At 43.7% G+C, this 17,147-nt stretch overlaps 1 protein-coding gene across 2 annotated transcripts in view; it reads left to right on the forward strand.

Annotated features, from left to right (window-relative positions):
• Positions 1-17,147, forward strand: part of PLEKHO2 (pleckstrin homology domain containing O2) — a 47,615-nt gene that overhangs the window by 19,970 nt on the left and 10,498 nt on the right. For both annotated transcript variants that reach the window (XM_040414256.1, XM_040414257.1), the window contains exons 2-3: positions 3,697-3,843; positions 11,075-11,191. In XM_040414256.1, coding sequence (XP_040270190.1) covers positions 3,697-3,843; positions 11,075-11,191 — 264 coding nt within the window. The remainder of the gene's footprint in view (positions 1-3,696; positions 3,844-11,074; positions 11,192-17,147) is intronic.

The following is a 17,147-nucleotide window of genomic DNA, read 5'->3' on the forward strand; positions in this document are numbered from 1 at the left end:
ATGAGGATCAGATCACATTTTATGACCAATTTGTGCAGAAATCCATATAATTCCAAAGGGTTCACACTTTTTCTTGCAACTGTATATACACCCTCCTGATTTCTGCACAGGTCAGAGGGCATGCCTATTAAACTCTCTCATAGAAGTCATTGAAGTCCCCTCCTGTCTACTGTGTCTATGGCCAGGGTGTCTGCCCTCAGTCTTGACATATTTTAGGCCTAGTGGCCAATGTGAAAACTGCATGATTTTGGGATATTTTTAGAAAGGGACATAGAACACTTCAAAAACATAGAGTGTCACTAGAGAGTCTCTGGAGGATTATTAAAGGGCTTCTGTCACCCCACTAAACTGTTTTTTTGTTACTTATAAATCCCTATACTGCGATTTATGCATAAATACTGTAATTAATCATTTTGGTTCAGCAGATTCTGTTAAAAACGTACTTTTAAAATATGCAAATTACCTTGCTACCAGCAAGTAGGGCGGCTACTTGCTGGTAGCAGCCGCATCCTCCTATCCTACAGGGAGTGCAGAATTATTAGGCAAATTGTATTTTTGAGGATTAATTTTATTATTGAACAACAACCATGTTCTCAATGAACCCAAAAAACTCATTAATATCAAAGCTGAATATTTTTGGAAGTAGTTTTTAGTTTGTTTTTAGTTTTAGCTATTTTAGGGGGATATCTGTGTGTGCAGGTGACTATTACTGTGCATAATTATTAGGAAACTTAGCAAAAAACAAATATATACCCATTTCAATTATTTATTTTTACCAGTAAAAACCAATATAACATCTCAACATTCACAAATATACATTTCTGACATTCAAAAACAAAACAAAAACAAATCAGTGACCAATATAGACACCTTTCTTTGCAAGGACACTCAAAAGCCTGCCATCCATGGATTCTGTCAGTGTTTTGATCTGTTCACCATCAACATTGCGTGCAGCAGCAACCACAGCCTCCCAGACACTGTTCAGAGAGGTGTACTGTTTTCCCTCCTTGTAAATCTCACATTTGATGATGGACCACAGGTTCTCAATAGGGTTCAGATCAGATGAACAAGGAGGCCATGTCATTAGATTTTCTTCTTTTATACCCTTTCTTGCCAGCCACGCTGTGGAGTACTTGGACGCGTGTGATGGAGCATTGTCCTGCATGAAAATCATGTTTTTCTTGAAGGATGCAGACTTCTTCCTGTACCACTGCTTGAAGAAGGTGTCTTCCAGAAACTGGCAGTAGGACTGGGAGTTGAGCTTGACTCCATCCTCAACCCGAAATGCCCCACAAGCTCATCTTTGATGATACCAGCCCAAACCAGTACTCCACCTCCACCTTGCTGGCGTCTGAGTCGGACTGGAGCTCTCTGCCCTTTACCAATCCAGCCACGGGCCCATCAAGACTCACTCTCATTTCATCAGTCCATAAAACCTTCGAAAAATCAGTCTTGAGATATTTCTTGGCCCAGTCTTGACGTTTCAGCTTGTGTGTCTTGTTCAGTGGTGGTCGTCTTTCAGCCTTTCTTACCTTGGCCATGTCTCTGAGTATTGCACACCTTGTGCTTTTGGGCACTCCAGTGATGTTGCAGCTCTGAAATATGGCCAAACTGGTGGCAAGTGGCATCTTGGCAGCTGCACGCTTGACTTTTCTCAGTTCATGGGCAGTTATTTTGCGTCTTGGTTTTTCCACACGCTTCTTGCGACCCTGTTGACTATTTTGAATGAAACGCTTGATTGTTCGATGATCACGCTTCAGAAGCTTTGCAATTTTAAGAGTGCTGCATCCCTCTGCAAGATATCTCACTATTTTTGACTTTTCTGAGCCTGTCAACTCCTTCTTTTGACCCATTTTGCCAAAGGAAAGGAAGTTGCCTAATAATTATGCACACCTAATATAGGGTGTTGATGTCATTAGACCACACCCCTTCTCATTACAGAGATGCACATCACCTAATATGCTTAATTGGTAGTAGGCTTTCGAGCCTATACAGCTTGGAGTAAGACAACATGCATAAAGAGGATGATGTGGTCAAAATACTCATTTGCCTAATAATTCTGCACGCAGTGTAAAGACGCCCCCTCCGCATGTTGCTTGACAGGGCCAGGGAACGGAATCTTTCTCTGCTGGCCCTGTTTGCTATTAAGATCTCGCGCCTGTGCCGTAACGGTATTCAGTCGGCGCAGGCGCACTGAGAGGCGGACGCTTGCTCGGCCGCTCCATCCTGAATGCGCCTGCGCCGAAGACGTCACATCTATACCCGGCGCAGGCGTATTGAGGAAAGAGCGGCCGAGCGGGCGTCCTCCTCTTAGTGCGCCTGCGCCGACTGAAGACAGGTACGGCGCAGGCGCCAGATTCTGAATGCAAACAGGGCCAGCAGAGAAAGATCCCGTCCGCTGGCCCTGTCAATCAACATGTGGGGCGTCTTTAGGATAGGAGGATGCGGCTGCTACCAGCAAGTAGCCGCCCTACTTGCTGGTAGCAAGGTAATTTGCATATTTTAAAAGTACGTTTTTAACAGAATCTGCTGAACCAAAATGATTAATTACAGTATGTATGCATAAATCGCATCATAGGGATTATAAGTAACCCAAAAAAAAAAAAACTGTTTAGTGGGGTGACAGAAGCCCTTAAGGATGGGTTCAGACCTGAGCGTATTTGATATGCGTTTTTGTCGCGCGTTTTTATGCGCGTTTGTGTGATTGACTGCAGTGTCCTATGGCCACAAACTCGCGTCAAAACGCCCCAAAGAAGCTCAAGAACTTGTTTGAGCGTAGGGCGTTTTTCAGCGCGTTCAAACGCGCTGTAAAACGCTCAAGTGAGAACCAGGGCCATAGGGAAGCATTGGTTTTCATGTGTTGAGCGTTTTACAGCGCGTTTGAACGCGCTGTAAAACGCTCAGGTCTGAACCCAGCCTTAAGCTTTCTGTGAGTTTCCGCATGAAATCCGCACCAAGAACTGTATGTGTTACTTGCGGATTTTGTTGCATTTTTGATGCCGATTTTCCGCAGATCTTACCCTTGCACTGAAAATGGTGAAATCTGAACAAAAAATTCTAAAAAAGAACTGACATGCTGGGAATTTCGAAATCTGCAATGCAGGTCATTTTCCACATGGAAAAAAATAAGGAAAGTGTATATGAGATTTGTCTAATCCCATTCACTTTACTGGTACTGTATTACACTGCGGTTTCTCCACATGGAAATCCACGCTGAAAAACCGGTACCCAAACTGTGCAGATGTCCATTGACATTACTGGTTACCATGCAATGCTTTTTCCCATTGTTGCAGGGGAAATAATACAGCACTGAGTGGTTTCACCAGTGATATTAGCTGGCTGTAAGGGGTCCCAGGAGATTGTGCTCATTAAAAGAAGGTGATGTCCTCAGCTATGTGTTCCGTGAAGACCATTTTTAAAGGATTCTACCTGTTATTTTCAACATGTAGGGTGCGACAGCCTGACGCGGATAATGCTTGTGATTTACCGGTAAAAACCAGGCCACACTTGGATTTGCCATTCTTCCAAATTTCCAAGTCCAGGTGCCTCCTGGTTAATTTCCTGATTAATTTCCTGATTACTAAAATTAAAATGATCTAGGACAGCAGCCACGTTATATCATATGGTATGTATCTGTGAGATCTGCTTTTTCTTTCATGTAAATCTAACATATATGTGCGTATGCTCTTCTTTAAGGGTGTCAAGGGAAGCAGCGTTTCTCCCCAGGAATCTAAAGTGATCCACAAGGCTGGCTGGCTGAAGAAAAGCAGTGGGCTGCTGGGTCTGTGGAAAGATCGCTACATCCAGATTCTGCAAACTCAGCTCCTGGTTTTAGACAATGAGGTAAAAAAGTTCAAATATTATCATAACTCGAAAAGAGTGACTAAAGAATTCAACTTCTGTCCATATATAGAGGAAAAAGAAAATTGGTGGCTCACCGTTTATTGCTGATATGGAATAGGGGTGCACTACTCCCAGGTCTAACGAATGCAAAAGAAAAAATTTAACATTTGGGTGTGCCTACTATGTGTATATATATATATATATATATATACATATATACTGTATATCGCATCATGGTTCCATTCCATGAGGTATCCATCGTCCCTGATACAGACCAGCCTGGTCTTCTGTGCCATTGTACCAAGCAAAAAATGGAAACCTGGTGGAACCATCTTACGTCAATGACATGTCTATACAGATTCATTTCATTCATCACTGTGCTATGACTGCAATAAAATCATGACCCCAGCTTCTTTCATACATTCTTTTTTTAGGCAGTTTTTTTTCATAGACTTCTAAAACAATACCACAAAATGTATGCTTTTTAACAAAAAAAAAAATTTTGGTGGCTCTTTTTTGGTTACACATTCTACACAGACCTTTATGTTCATGTTTTTTTTTTTGCCTGAAAAAAGTCTTACCTACAGCATTCTGCATTAAAAAAAAGTCAAAGACCTATAAGGTCCACCAAAAATAAGAAGAAAATGGCACAAAAAAATTGATGCAATATTTAACACATCATTTAGTCCATACTACAACCTTGGTAGCACATGACCAGTGGAATCTGTAAGTTCTCTACTACGACGTATACCTATAGTAGGAGCAAACCTGACACAAAAAAAAGCTGCTGGGACATGAAATAGAAGATCCAAGTTACAGGAAAGGAAGGAAACGTTTGGATGGAGGGCATGAATTTGACCTGTACAGGACATCCTGGAAAATGAAACTGTCTTTTCTACAAGTTTTTTATTTCTGCTTGTATATTAAATAACTGCAAGTAAGAATATTATGATGGGTGATCCCACAACGGAGCAGGGCTGTGATAAGAAAACCAAATTATTGGCTGTAGCCATAAAAGTCCATCAACAGAATGCAGGCTTCCATTTAGACACAGACACTTCTGCAGCGGTGTCAGCATATACCCAGAGTGCTGATAAGGTGCAGGAAAACCACAATGAATTCGAATTTCCTTTCTCTCTGAATATATTACTCACTATATACAGCATTGCTTTAAAGGGAACTTGTCAGCTACAAAATGAGCCATACCTTAAAGATGTTGTCATAATGTTTCTAAAGCTGTTTTTGCCTTAGATGTCTGATGTGCATGATCGCAGAAAACGGACTTTTATTCCCCCAGAGGCCGTTTGTAAATGAGGGTATTGAAGCCCTCTTCCCGTCCCTTAGCATTTGATTGACGGCCTTTGGCATACTTTAAGGGTGCAATTCCATCCTTACATCTCGTACATGTGCCGTATGATCATGTTCCTGGCGCCTGCGCATTGTTCCGCGCTGCAGTGTACTTGTCTTCAGCAGGTCAATGCGCAGGCTCAGACTCACATGTGCGAGTGCCCCACAGAACATTGCCGTGCATCTAAATCACTCTTAGGCCCCTTTCACACGGGCGAAAATTCCGCGCAGATGCGATGCGTAAGGTGAACGCATTGCACCCGCACTAAATACCGACCCATTCATTTCTATGGGGCTGTTCACATGAGCGGTGATTTTCACGCATCACTTGTGCGTTGAGTGAAAATCGCAGCATGCTCTATATTCTGCGTTTTTCACGCAACGCAGGCCCCATAGAAATGAATGGGGTTGCGTGAAAATCGCAGAGCATCCCCAAGCAAGTGCGGATGCGGTGTGATTTTCACGCATGGTTGCTAGGTGACAGTCTATTCACTGTATTATTTTCCCTTATAACATGGATATAAGGGAAAATAATAGCATTCTGAATACAGAATGCATAGTACAATAGAGCTGGAGGGGTTAAAAAAAATAAAAAAATTAACTCACCTTCTCCTCTTGTTCGCGTAGTTCCCGGTCTCTTCTTTACTTCTTTAATAATGAACTACCGGCTAGGACCTGTGGTGACGTCAGAACACATGCTCCAAATCACATGGTCCATCACCACGGTGATGGACCATGTGATTGGAGCATGTGATCTGACGTCACCAAAGGTCCTTTAGCCCACAGCTCATTATTAAAGAAGTAAAGAAGAGACCGGGAACTACGCGAACAAGAGGAGAAGGTGAGTTAATTTTTTTATTTTTTTTTAACCCTCAATTGATCACCTACTAAGCATTCTGTATTCAGAATGCTATTATTTTCCCTTATAACCATGTTATAAGGGAAAATAATAACATCTACACCTAACCCAAGCCCGAACTTCTGTGAAGAAGTTCGGGTTTGGGTACCAAACATGCGTGATTTTTCTCACGCGAGTGCAAAACGCATTACAATGTTTTGCACTCACGCGGAAAAATCGTGGGTGTTCCCGCAACGCACCCGCACATATTCCCGGAACGCCGGTGTGAAAGAGGCCTTAGAAAACAGGAACACTGCAGTGAAGAGCAATGAGCAGGCACCAGAAATGTGATCAAATGGCAAATATGCCAGATGTGAGGATGGAATCACACCCGAAAGTATACCAAAGGCCGTCAATCAAATGCTATGGGGTGGGAAGGGGTCAAGGGGGAATAAAAGTCCTTCTTCTGCAATCATGCACATTAGACATCTAAGACAAAAACATCTTTAGGCCTCATTCACACGACCGTATTTTTGCTCTGCATCCGATCCGCATTTTTTGTGTGCTGTCCTCATCCGTATGTCCGTTCCGCATCTCCGCAAAAAAGATAGAACATTTCCTATTCTTGTCCATTTTGCATTGTTACAATGGGTCCGCAAATTTTTTTTTTATGCAACCCGGACGTCAAATGGATGTCATCCATATTTTTTACGGCAGGAAATGACAACCACTGGACAGGGGGAGGGTCACTGGTGTCACCGGCAAATGGCTGAGGGGTTTGTGGTTTTTGCAGTGTGTATTCACAAAACTGCTTCTTACTGAAAACTCTGATATCTCCCTGAACGCCATTTACAAAATGTGTCATTATGGGCATAAATATAGTCTTCATTATCCAGTTATAGCACTTTTAATTAGATATTTCCTTTTTTTTTTTTAAAGAAGAATGAATTCCCAATTCCATGATTAATTGTATAATAGATATTTATCTATTTAGGAGTTGAAGCTCTATTTTCTGTTAAAGATCTGGAAATCCCTTGCGCTATTTTACACTGTTGTGCTGCTAAATGGTAAAATTCTGCCTCGTTGCATCACTTAGGATTACTGTCAATGGATTTACTATCATGTTTAGGCCTCATGCACACGACCGTTGTGTGCATCCGTGGCCGTTGTGCCGTTTTCCGTTTTTTTTCGCGGACCCATTGACTTTCAATGGGTCCGTGGAAAAATCGGAAAATGCACCGATTTGCAGCCGAGAACGTGATCCGTGTATCCTGTACGTCAAAAAAATATGACCTGTCCTATTTTTTTGACGGACAACAGTTCACGGACCCATTCAAGTCAATGGGTCCGTGAAAGAACACGGATGCACACAGGATTGGCATCCGTGTCCGTGATCCGTGGCCGTAGGTTAGTTTTTATACAGACGGATCCGAAGATCCGTCTGCATAAAAGCTTTTTCATAGCTGAGTTTTCACTTTGTGAAAACTCAGAACCGACAGTATATTCTAACACAGAGGCGTTCCCATGGTGATGGGGACGCTTCAGGTTAGAATATACTAAAAGAACTGTGTACATGACTGCCCCCTGCTGCCTGGCAGGTGCTGCCAGGCAGCAGGGGGCAGCCCCCCACCTGTAGTTAACACATTGGTGGCCAGTGCGGCCGCCCCCCCCCCCCCTCCCTCCCCTGTAGTTAACTCATTGGTGGCCAGTGGGCCCCCCTCCCTCCCCTGTAGTTAACTCATTGGTGGCCAGTGGACCCCCCTCCCTCCCCTGTAGTTAACTCATTGGTGGCCAGTGCGGTCGGCCCCCCCCCTCCCCTGTAGTTAACTCATTGGTGGCCAGTGGGCCCCCCTCCCTCCCCTGTAGTTAACTCATTGGTGGCCAGTGGGCCCCCCCTCCCTCCCCTGTAGTTAACTCGTTGGTGGCCAGTGGGCCCCCCCCCTCCCTCCCCTGTAGTTAACTCGTTGGTGGCCAGTGGGCCCCCCCCCTCCCTCCCCTGTAGTTAACTCGTTGGTGGCCAGTGGGCCTTCTCCCCTCCCTCCCCCTCCAAATTAAAATCTCCCCCCTATCATTGGTGGCAGCGGAGTGTACCGATCGGAGTCCCAGTTTAATCGCTGGGGCTCCGATCGGTAACCATGGCAACCAGGACGCTACTGCAGTCCCGGTTGCCATGGTTACTTAGCAATTTGTAGAACCATTATACTTACCTGCGAGCTGCGATGTCTGCATCCGGCCGGGAGCTCCTCCTACTGGTAAGTGACATGACCTGTCACTTACCAGTAGGAGGAGCTCCCAGCCGGACGCAGACATCGCAGCTCGCAGGTAAGTATAATGGTTCTACAAATTGCTAAGTAACCATGGCAACCGGGACTGCAGTAGCGTCCTGGTTGCCATGGTTACCGATCGGAGCCCCAGCGATTAAACTGGGACTCCGATCGGTACACTCCGCTGCCACCAATGATAGGGGGGAGATTTTAATTAGGAGGGGGAGGGAGGGGAGAAGGCCCACTGGCCACCAATGAGTTAACTACAGGGGAGGGAGGGGGGGCCCACTGGCCACCAACGAGTTAACTACAGGGGAGGGAGGGGGGCCGGCCGCACTGGCCACCAATGAGTTAACTACAGGGGAGGGAGGGGGGGGCGGCCACACTGGCCACCAATGTGTTAACTACAGGGGGGAAGGCTGCCCCCTGCTGCCTGGCAGCACCTTCCAGGCAGCAGGGGGCAGTCATGTACACAGTTCTTTTAGTATATTCTAACCTGAAGCGTCCCCATCACCATGGGAACGCCTCTGTGTTAGAATATACTGTTGGATTTGAGTTTCACGATGTAACTCAAATCCGACGGTATATTCTAACATAGAGGCGTTCCCATGGTGATGGGGACGCTTCAAGTTAAAATATACCATCGGATTGGAGAAAACTCAGATCCGATGGTATATTAACTCCTGACTTTACATTGAAAGTCAATGGGGGACGGATCCGTTTGAAATTGTACCATATTGTGTCAACGTCAAACGGATCCGTCCCCATTGACTTGCATTGTAATTCAGGACGGATCTGTTTGGCTCCGCACGGCCAGGCGGACACCAAAACGACTTTTTTTTTCCATGTCCGTGGATCCTCCAAAAATCAAGGAAGACCCACGGACGAAAAAACGGTCACGGATCACGGAAAAACGGAACCCCGTTTTGCGGACCGCAAAAAAATACGGTCGTGTGCATGAGGCCTTAATAGTATAAAAGCATATGAAGTAAACTGGCGCTGGCTGCAGGTAGCCAAAATTTTAGGATTTTAATGAATGTTTGAACAGAAGTCGCAAATTTAGGGCCTTTTCTGCATGGCCTTTACTAGATCTTCTACATTCACTTACGTTTTGGATCATCTCTCATGAATGTGGGCTAAACCTTCATGCAAAAATGTCAAATTATGCTATTCATGAAGTACTGCAAAAGATTAACTTCCATTTCTGCTGAGGCCATTTCTATCACAAAAAACGTGATTGCCATTAAAATATGGTGCAAGAAATTGTACTTTGGCTGGATCCACATTTAAATTTTGGTAAATTGGTACACCTCTAACAAATGTGAAATATTTAGATTCGTTTAATTTCAAGAGGACCTGTCATCAATAAAGGTCCAGCTGGGTGACACCAGTGGGGTGTGTGTCCCTGCACAGTCTGACACTGGCAGCACAAAGGCACACCCACAACTCAGATGGACTTTTATTGCAGACTGCTGGCAATTAATGGCACAACACAGAGTTATGAAAAGAAGCTCCAGAATTGTTTTACTTGGGAAATGTAGTACTTACTAAAATAGACAAGTCAAGAGAAGTGACAAGCTTCTCTTACTGTCCAAGCAATTAAGATGTCCCTTTGCCGCTTGTGAAACTCAACAAGCAAGATTGCTGCTGTTGGTGGATCTTATTATTTTAATATATGTTGGATACCATGAGTGAGCTCTATGATTATCTAAGTAACACTTTAATACCCATGTTTGTTTACATAGTAATATAGTCTATAAGGCTGAAAAAAGACATCTGTCCATCCAGTTCGGCCTGTTATCCTGCAAGTTGATCCAGAGGAAGGCAAAAAAAAAAAAAACTTTTGCCCCTTTTGATGCAAACCATTATCTTAAGATGCAGAGTAGTATCCAGGCTTTGCTTCTTCCAGTACAATGGTCCAGTTTAATGCCCCAAGGCACTGTAACGAAATACCCAGATATACCCAGTATTCTCTGTTCCCCTACAATCAGTGGCTTTACTTTTGCTCAGTATGTTAACTAATGAATAAATGGCCAACTGGACAGTTTCCACCGCCAGTGTCAAAGGGGGCAAATCTGACAATGTCCAATCAGCATGGACAGAGTCGCTACATCAGAGTGACCTCATGAGATCTATCTGGCATATTTACCAGATATTTTTAAAAAATCTTACTCTCACTGTATACACAAAAATCTTATAAATCTAATTTAGGCTAAGGAAAAAAAACTGTGTATCATGCTGAAAGGCATAGAAAATGGAATTTACAGCGCAGATGTGAACTCAGTCTTATCATTGTGAATAGACTTTCAGTCCCAAAGCATTAAAGCGGTTGTCTCCCTTCAGCAGACTGCATTTATCATGTAGAGAGAGTTAACACAAGGCACTTACTAATTTATTGTGATTGTCCATATTGCCTCGTTTTTTGGCTGTATTCATTTTTCATCACATTATACACTGCTTGTTTCCATGGTTATGACCTCCCTGCAATCCATCAGCGGTGGCCGTGCTTACAGACTATAACAATATATTAGTAAGTGCTTTGTGTTAACTTTATCTACATGATAAATGCTGTTTGCTGAAATAAGACAATCCCTTTAACCTGTGGACCTTTGGTTAGTGTCCCAGTTTTATTGTATTCTTTTTACAAGAGATTCTGAAACTGGAAAAACCTGTTTGGATCCAACTCGAGGGTTTATTTGTCTGTTACTCCACCATATTTAAGAATCTACAGCAGTTCTTGATAAAATGGATTTAAAATTTTCAGTTTTTTCCATTTCCACAGGATGAGCAGAAGTGTCTAGAGACATTGGAGCTTGCCAGTTATGAACGGTGCCAAGACCAAAGAACCTTCCTGAAACGAAAAAAACATTTTAATTTGATGCCATTGCAAGGAACTAAGGTAAATTGATTTGATAATTAGACTAAAAAAATATCAATTTATCAGGAAAAAGCTTTGTAGCGACCTGCAGGGGGAGAGCCGGGAGAAGTGGTAGTTGTGGCACTGATAGTGGTGGTAGTTTACAGTGGCTATCCTCAATCCAATGCTCCCTGGGGTTGTGCAGGGAGCACACCCTGGTAGAGTCAATGATCAGGCCTGTTTGTCTGGAACAAATCTAGTTTCCCTTTACTAAATGATGACAGGAGTTGCAGTACACTTAGCAGCAATAGCACATGTGTGAGGTATATTAGAGAGCAGGCTTTTTGTTTAAGTTGCATATGGGCAGTAGCAATGATGGTAGTAGTCCTCCTCGCATCTCTCTCTGTAAGTGCTAGCAATCTTTCCGAATAATCACAAACGTGCATTTCTGTTCTCATCAATACTTCCTACAATACACAGGCTGCAGGGTGCAGATCTCATATTCAGATGGCCAGTCCATCTCAAAGTGTAGTGTGTGCTGAAGAAATATGCACTTTCCAAGAGCAGTAAAGTCCTTTGCCATAAATCTGTGCTACCTTACTGACTTCAGCATGGTCTTGAGGGTTCTAAACCTTCAGTATGAATTTCAGGCTTTCTACCTTTCAGGGGTAGACTCTCAGTTTTTTTGCTTCTCTCTTGTAGCTCTTCCAGTCTCAGGGACTAAGGTTTCCAGGACTAGGTTTCTCCTTGTGCAGCGTGCTACAGGGGCATGCACGAGTATGGTAGGCCAATTGGGAGTAGTAGTCACAGTTCTGACAGTCCCTGGGCCCATGCCGTAATGTTGAATGGCGCATCTTTCTTCCATTTGAGGCACACTTTGGATCTGGAGTTTTCTTGCCTGATTATGGTTAAGGTGCCTTTGGTGTTGAAGGTTTTGAGGTGCAGGACAGGGTTCCGGTTCGTGACGACAACACTTTTCAATGTTATGGTGCAGGAAGCAATGAGGAGGCAACGCACAGTAGAACAGTTCTTTATTGAAGAATCCAAAGAAAACACATCAGGACAGTTCTTAGCATGCAGTGCACTGGCAGTTGGTACACAAAATGCACTTTCACAGATGTTACTGGTTTCACAGATGCACAGTTAGTTGATAGACCAAGTAGGTAAGTAGTCTTACTTACACTATGCTTCTCTAGCTGACTTGTACTTAAGCATCCAGGCATGGGGTGTAGCACTTCTTTCTAAAGCAATGCAATGCTATGCAACCATCAGGATGGTCACCCTAATGGTATTTAAACTTATTTTTTAACAGGTTGCTATTCCACCACTCTTCAAACATGGGATGTGGGCAGTGTACCAAAAAAAATTGGCATTCTGCAGTGTGTGTCCAGGCATCAGAAGAATATTCCTGAACATTCATCTCATTTATATGGCCACCTTAAAAGGAGTATTCCAATTTTAATATTGATGGCCTATCCTAGCTACTCTTAAACAGGTGATTGACAGGGGCTCCAGCACTGGAACTACAGCTTCATCCATTATGTAGTGGAAGGAGCTAGTAACTGCAGTGCTGATCCTATTGAAGTGGATCGGAGCAGCAATGCAGTTACCAGCTTTGTCCACTAAACAACAGGCAAAGCCATGTAGTTCCAGTGCGGACTTCCACTATCGGATCTACTCTGAAATAGCTGATTGTCAAGGGTTTGAGTTTTCAGATACCCAGTAGTAAGATATTGATGGCCTGTTCTGATGATAGGCCATAAATAGTTAAATCCTGGAATACCCCATTTAAGTTCATACAGAGAATGGAAGTCATTGCTATATGTCAAAATGTCTCGAACTTATCACCACTGAGGAACCTCTGAAATTCTTCCACATTTGAAATCTGTACTTAGATTGCTACTTCAAAAATGCTTAGTGTAAAAGCAGGGAAAGCATTCATACCATTCAACAGTCTGGGGAAGATTTTTTGATTGCTTTGCCTACAGCCATGCCAAGTATCTATGGGAAGACAAAATACATTTTGCCATTCTTACGGTAAAAGTAATGATGGCTGTAAAACAATGCTATCTGTCCTTTACAGTGGTGCTTTAAAGTTTGTGAACCGTTCAGAATTTTCTATATTTCTGCATAAATTTGACCTGAAACTGCATCAGATGTTCACACAAGTCCTAAAAGTAGATAAAGATAACCAAATCAAACTGTGAGGGAAAGCATAAAGGCGTCCATTTGGTATATGTATTCATTTTATATCTATGTATAACCTGCACTTAGATAGGAGGGGGATTTAGCCTTGGAAGGCAGGAATACCACAGTGGGCCCTTAATCCATTAATGCTTACCATTCATTTTCTTATCTCAAACCAAACATAGTAACTCAAAGCTTGTCTACACTAGGCAGGGCTGGGACAAGGCCATTTGGTGCCCAGGGCGAAGATGGCAAACTGCGCCCCCCCCCCCCCCCCCCCCCCGTTTTTAAGAAAGAATCAATGTTGTTTCAAAACAAGAATATACTTAAAGCAATAGAACAAAGGACTGTGGGACTTTGAAAGTCACAGACACTATAAAGTTCCCCCCCATCATCATGTGCCAGTATAAAGTCCCCCCCATCATCATGTGCCAGTTTTGTAATAAGCCCCCCCCAATGTGCCAGTAACACTATTGTAAAAAAAAAAAAAAAAAAAACACATATACTTACCTAAGAGTCAGCGATGCGATGCAGCCTCTTCCTGTGTCCCACGCTGTAATGTAAGGCTCAGGCGGCACGATGACGTCATTGCGCCGGCCTCTGATAGGCTGCCGGCCTAGTGCCTGCAGCCAGGGGCGTACATAAAAATCACTGGGCCCCATAGCAGGAATCTAAATTGGGCCCCCATTCCCCTTTTATAGCCCCTCCCTTTGTTCCATGAACTATTCTTGCTGCTGCGTTTTATAATTTATGCCATCAGGGCCGGAATGGGATTACAAAACAGCCCTGGCACACAAAAGAGGTATAATAGATGCAGATGTATATTATATACAGCAGTGTACAGTTATGTGAGGTACGCGGTATAATAGATGCAGTGTGTACAGGTATATAGTATATTCCCTAGTGTTCTGATATGTGAGGTACAGGGTATAATAGATGCAGTGTGTACAGGTATATAGTATATACAGCAGTGTACTGATATGTGAGGTACGGGGTATAATATATGCAGTGTATACAGTATATACAGTAGTGTAATATGTGAGGTACGAGGTATAATAGATGCAGTGTGTACAGGTATATAGTAAATACAGCAGTGTATTGACACCTCGTACCTCACATATCAGTACACTGCTGTATATACTATATATCTGTACACACTGCATCTATTATACCTCGTACCTCACATATATAGTATATACAGAAGTGTACTGATATCTGTACACACAGCATCTATTATACCTCATACCTCACATATCAGTGCACTGCGGTATATACTATATATCTGTACATATTGCATGTATAATACTGTGTAATATATGCAGTGTGTGTGCATGTATGTGTGTGTATATATATATATATATATATACAGAGCAGTGTATTGATGTGACACATAGAAGGTATAATACTGTAGATGCAGTGTTTATAGAAATATGTGGTCAGTTATGCATTATAGTCACTGTGAGGTACATGAGGTAGTGGTAACTGTCTGAAGTAGTATACATGAGTGAGCAATGAGTAAAAACAGGGCATGGAGGGGGGGGGGGGGTAAATGATGAAAAGTGGAGGACCTCCTCTTACCTCTCCATTCCAGTCTGTATGGATCAATACAGAGCTGCTTGTGAACTTTTAATACTTGCTGTTAGGGGTTGAAGGACCTGTGATGATGTCATCACAGGTCCTGGCAGATGTACCTTTGAAACCTAGGAACTACACCATTTTTGGTGCAGTTCCTTTGCTAGATTCTGCAGGACCTGTGATGTTGAAGATGATGTCATCACAGGTCCTGGCAGATGCACTGTTCTAACCTGGGAACTACACTTTACACTGTGCAGTTCCATTACAGGACCTGTGATGACATCATCAAAGGTCCTTTAGCTTTAGAAAGGTAAACAGGAGTAATTAGGGGGCGGGGCCTCTCCTCCACTTCGGTGCCTGCCTGCAGCCTATCGTTTACAATGGAGATGAGCGCAATGGAAGCGCTCATCTCCCTGTGCCCGGCGGCGGCTGCTCACTTGGGGGGGGGGGGGGGTCATTTTAGTTGGGGGGGCACAGGAGGGGCACAGCATGATGTAGGGGGGGCCGTGGCTGGCACTTCACCTGCGCCCCCCTCCTGTCCGCAAATGGTAGCGCCCAGGGCACCCGCTCCTTCGGCCCCTGCCTTGTACCGGCCCTGACACTAGGACACTTTTATTGCATTTGTGTGTGTATTAATACGTGTACTGCTCATTACAATAGAAAAAAGGGCATTACGAGGAACACATCTTGTATGTGTCTCTGTGTCATGACCTCGAGCCGGCTCACTCGCCTTCAGAACTATAAGGACACATCAGAAGGTCGGTTTGCTACCACAAAACAGTTAAAAATATTAGACTTTCATTAATTGAGGAAAATTATCTATTTTTATGTCTGTGAGTGGCAAAAGTATGTGAACCTTGTTGATTAGTTCTGCACATTGGCTTGGAGAAATTTTAGTCCATTCCTCCGTATAAAACAATTTGAACTGTGTTATGTTGGTGGGTTTCCTCTGATGAACTGATCTCTTCAGGTCTTTCCACAACATTTCTATTGGATAAAGGTCAGGACTTTGACTTGGCCATTCCAAAACTTTACGCAACTGACAATACTAGCTAATTCCTCAGGCCGATGTTAAAAGCTGAGAACTTTGCCAATATGTTCCAGTCAGGAACATATCGGAGCCCCTCATGCACCATGTCACGGTGTCTCAGCACGCATGGGGTTCTACCCCTTAACTGCCCGTGGGGTGTGAACAGGGTCTCAATCAGTGCTAGAAACAAGCTCACAGCCAGACTCTCACATGCCTCCATAGTGGTATCACCAATGCACTGTGAGGTAGGATAAAGCTGTGAGCCGCACCCACAGCTTTATCCTACCTCACAGTGCATTGGTGATATGCCACTATGGAGGCATGCGGTCCGCCCTCGGCATCCTCGATTGTACGCATTTTTTGCTGGGGATTGCTGTTGTCTGCGGACCCCATGCGGAGGAATTTCTCCCCCGGTTATAGACACGCTACAGTGTATGGGTTTGGAGCATTTTCACCCGTTTAGGCCACTTTTTTCAGTGAGTTTTTTTTATTCCAAAACTTTACCTTTATTATTTTTTAACCATTCTTTGGTAGAATGGTTTACCTGTTTGTGCTTAGGGTCATTGTCTTGCTGCATAACCCACATTCTCTTTAAATTCAGCTTGTAATGTCACAGGATTACCCCCAAGCCAGCAGATGGAGATGTGTGAGATGTATACAGCAACCTGGAAGAAGCCAGGATCCAGGGGAGATAGGTACATGTGTGCCATGTGAGACAGTAGAAGCTGCTGAATGAGCAGGTTCAAGGAGCTCTGGCTCTATTAGAAGGCCACAGACTTGACTGAAAGCCAGAATATGAGATTCCGAGGCTGGTTTACCGATAGCGACAGAGGCTGCAGGTGAACTGTGCAGTCCACACCACAGATTGCCAGGGAGTCCTGAGAGGACCTAGTGAGGGCCATAGTGAGACGCATGTACAGGCAGCAATGGGAGCATAGCATTCCCCAGGACAGAGAATATAGGTTGTTTAAGTTTGTTAGACACGCTGTCATTTCAGAATTAGATTCCAGTGTCTTAGTTGTTGTTTAAGAGACATTGTTCATTGCTATACCCTGAGAGACGACGTGTGAGAGAGAGGGAGACTCCCCTTACACAGGTGTGCGGCCGAAGATAGGGTTAACCCAGAGTTATTTGTTGAATATTAATTTCCTCTGTTCTAGGTGTTATCTACTATTTAATGCCAGTTTTACAGTAAGATCCTATCTT

Source organism: Bufo bufo, chromosome 1, assembly GCF_905171765.1.
Source record: "Bufo bufo chromosome 1, aBufBuf1.1, whole genome shotgun sequence".
Lineage (NCBI taxonomy): Eukaryota > Metazoa > Chordata > Amphibia > Anura > Bufonidae > Bufo > Bufo bufo.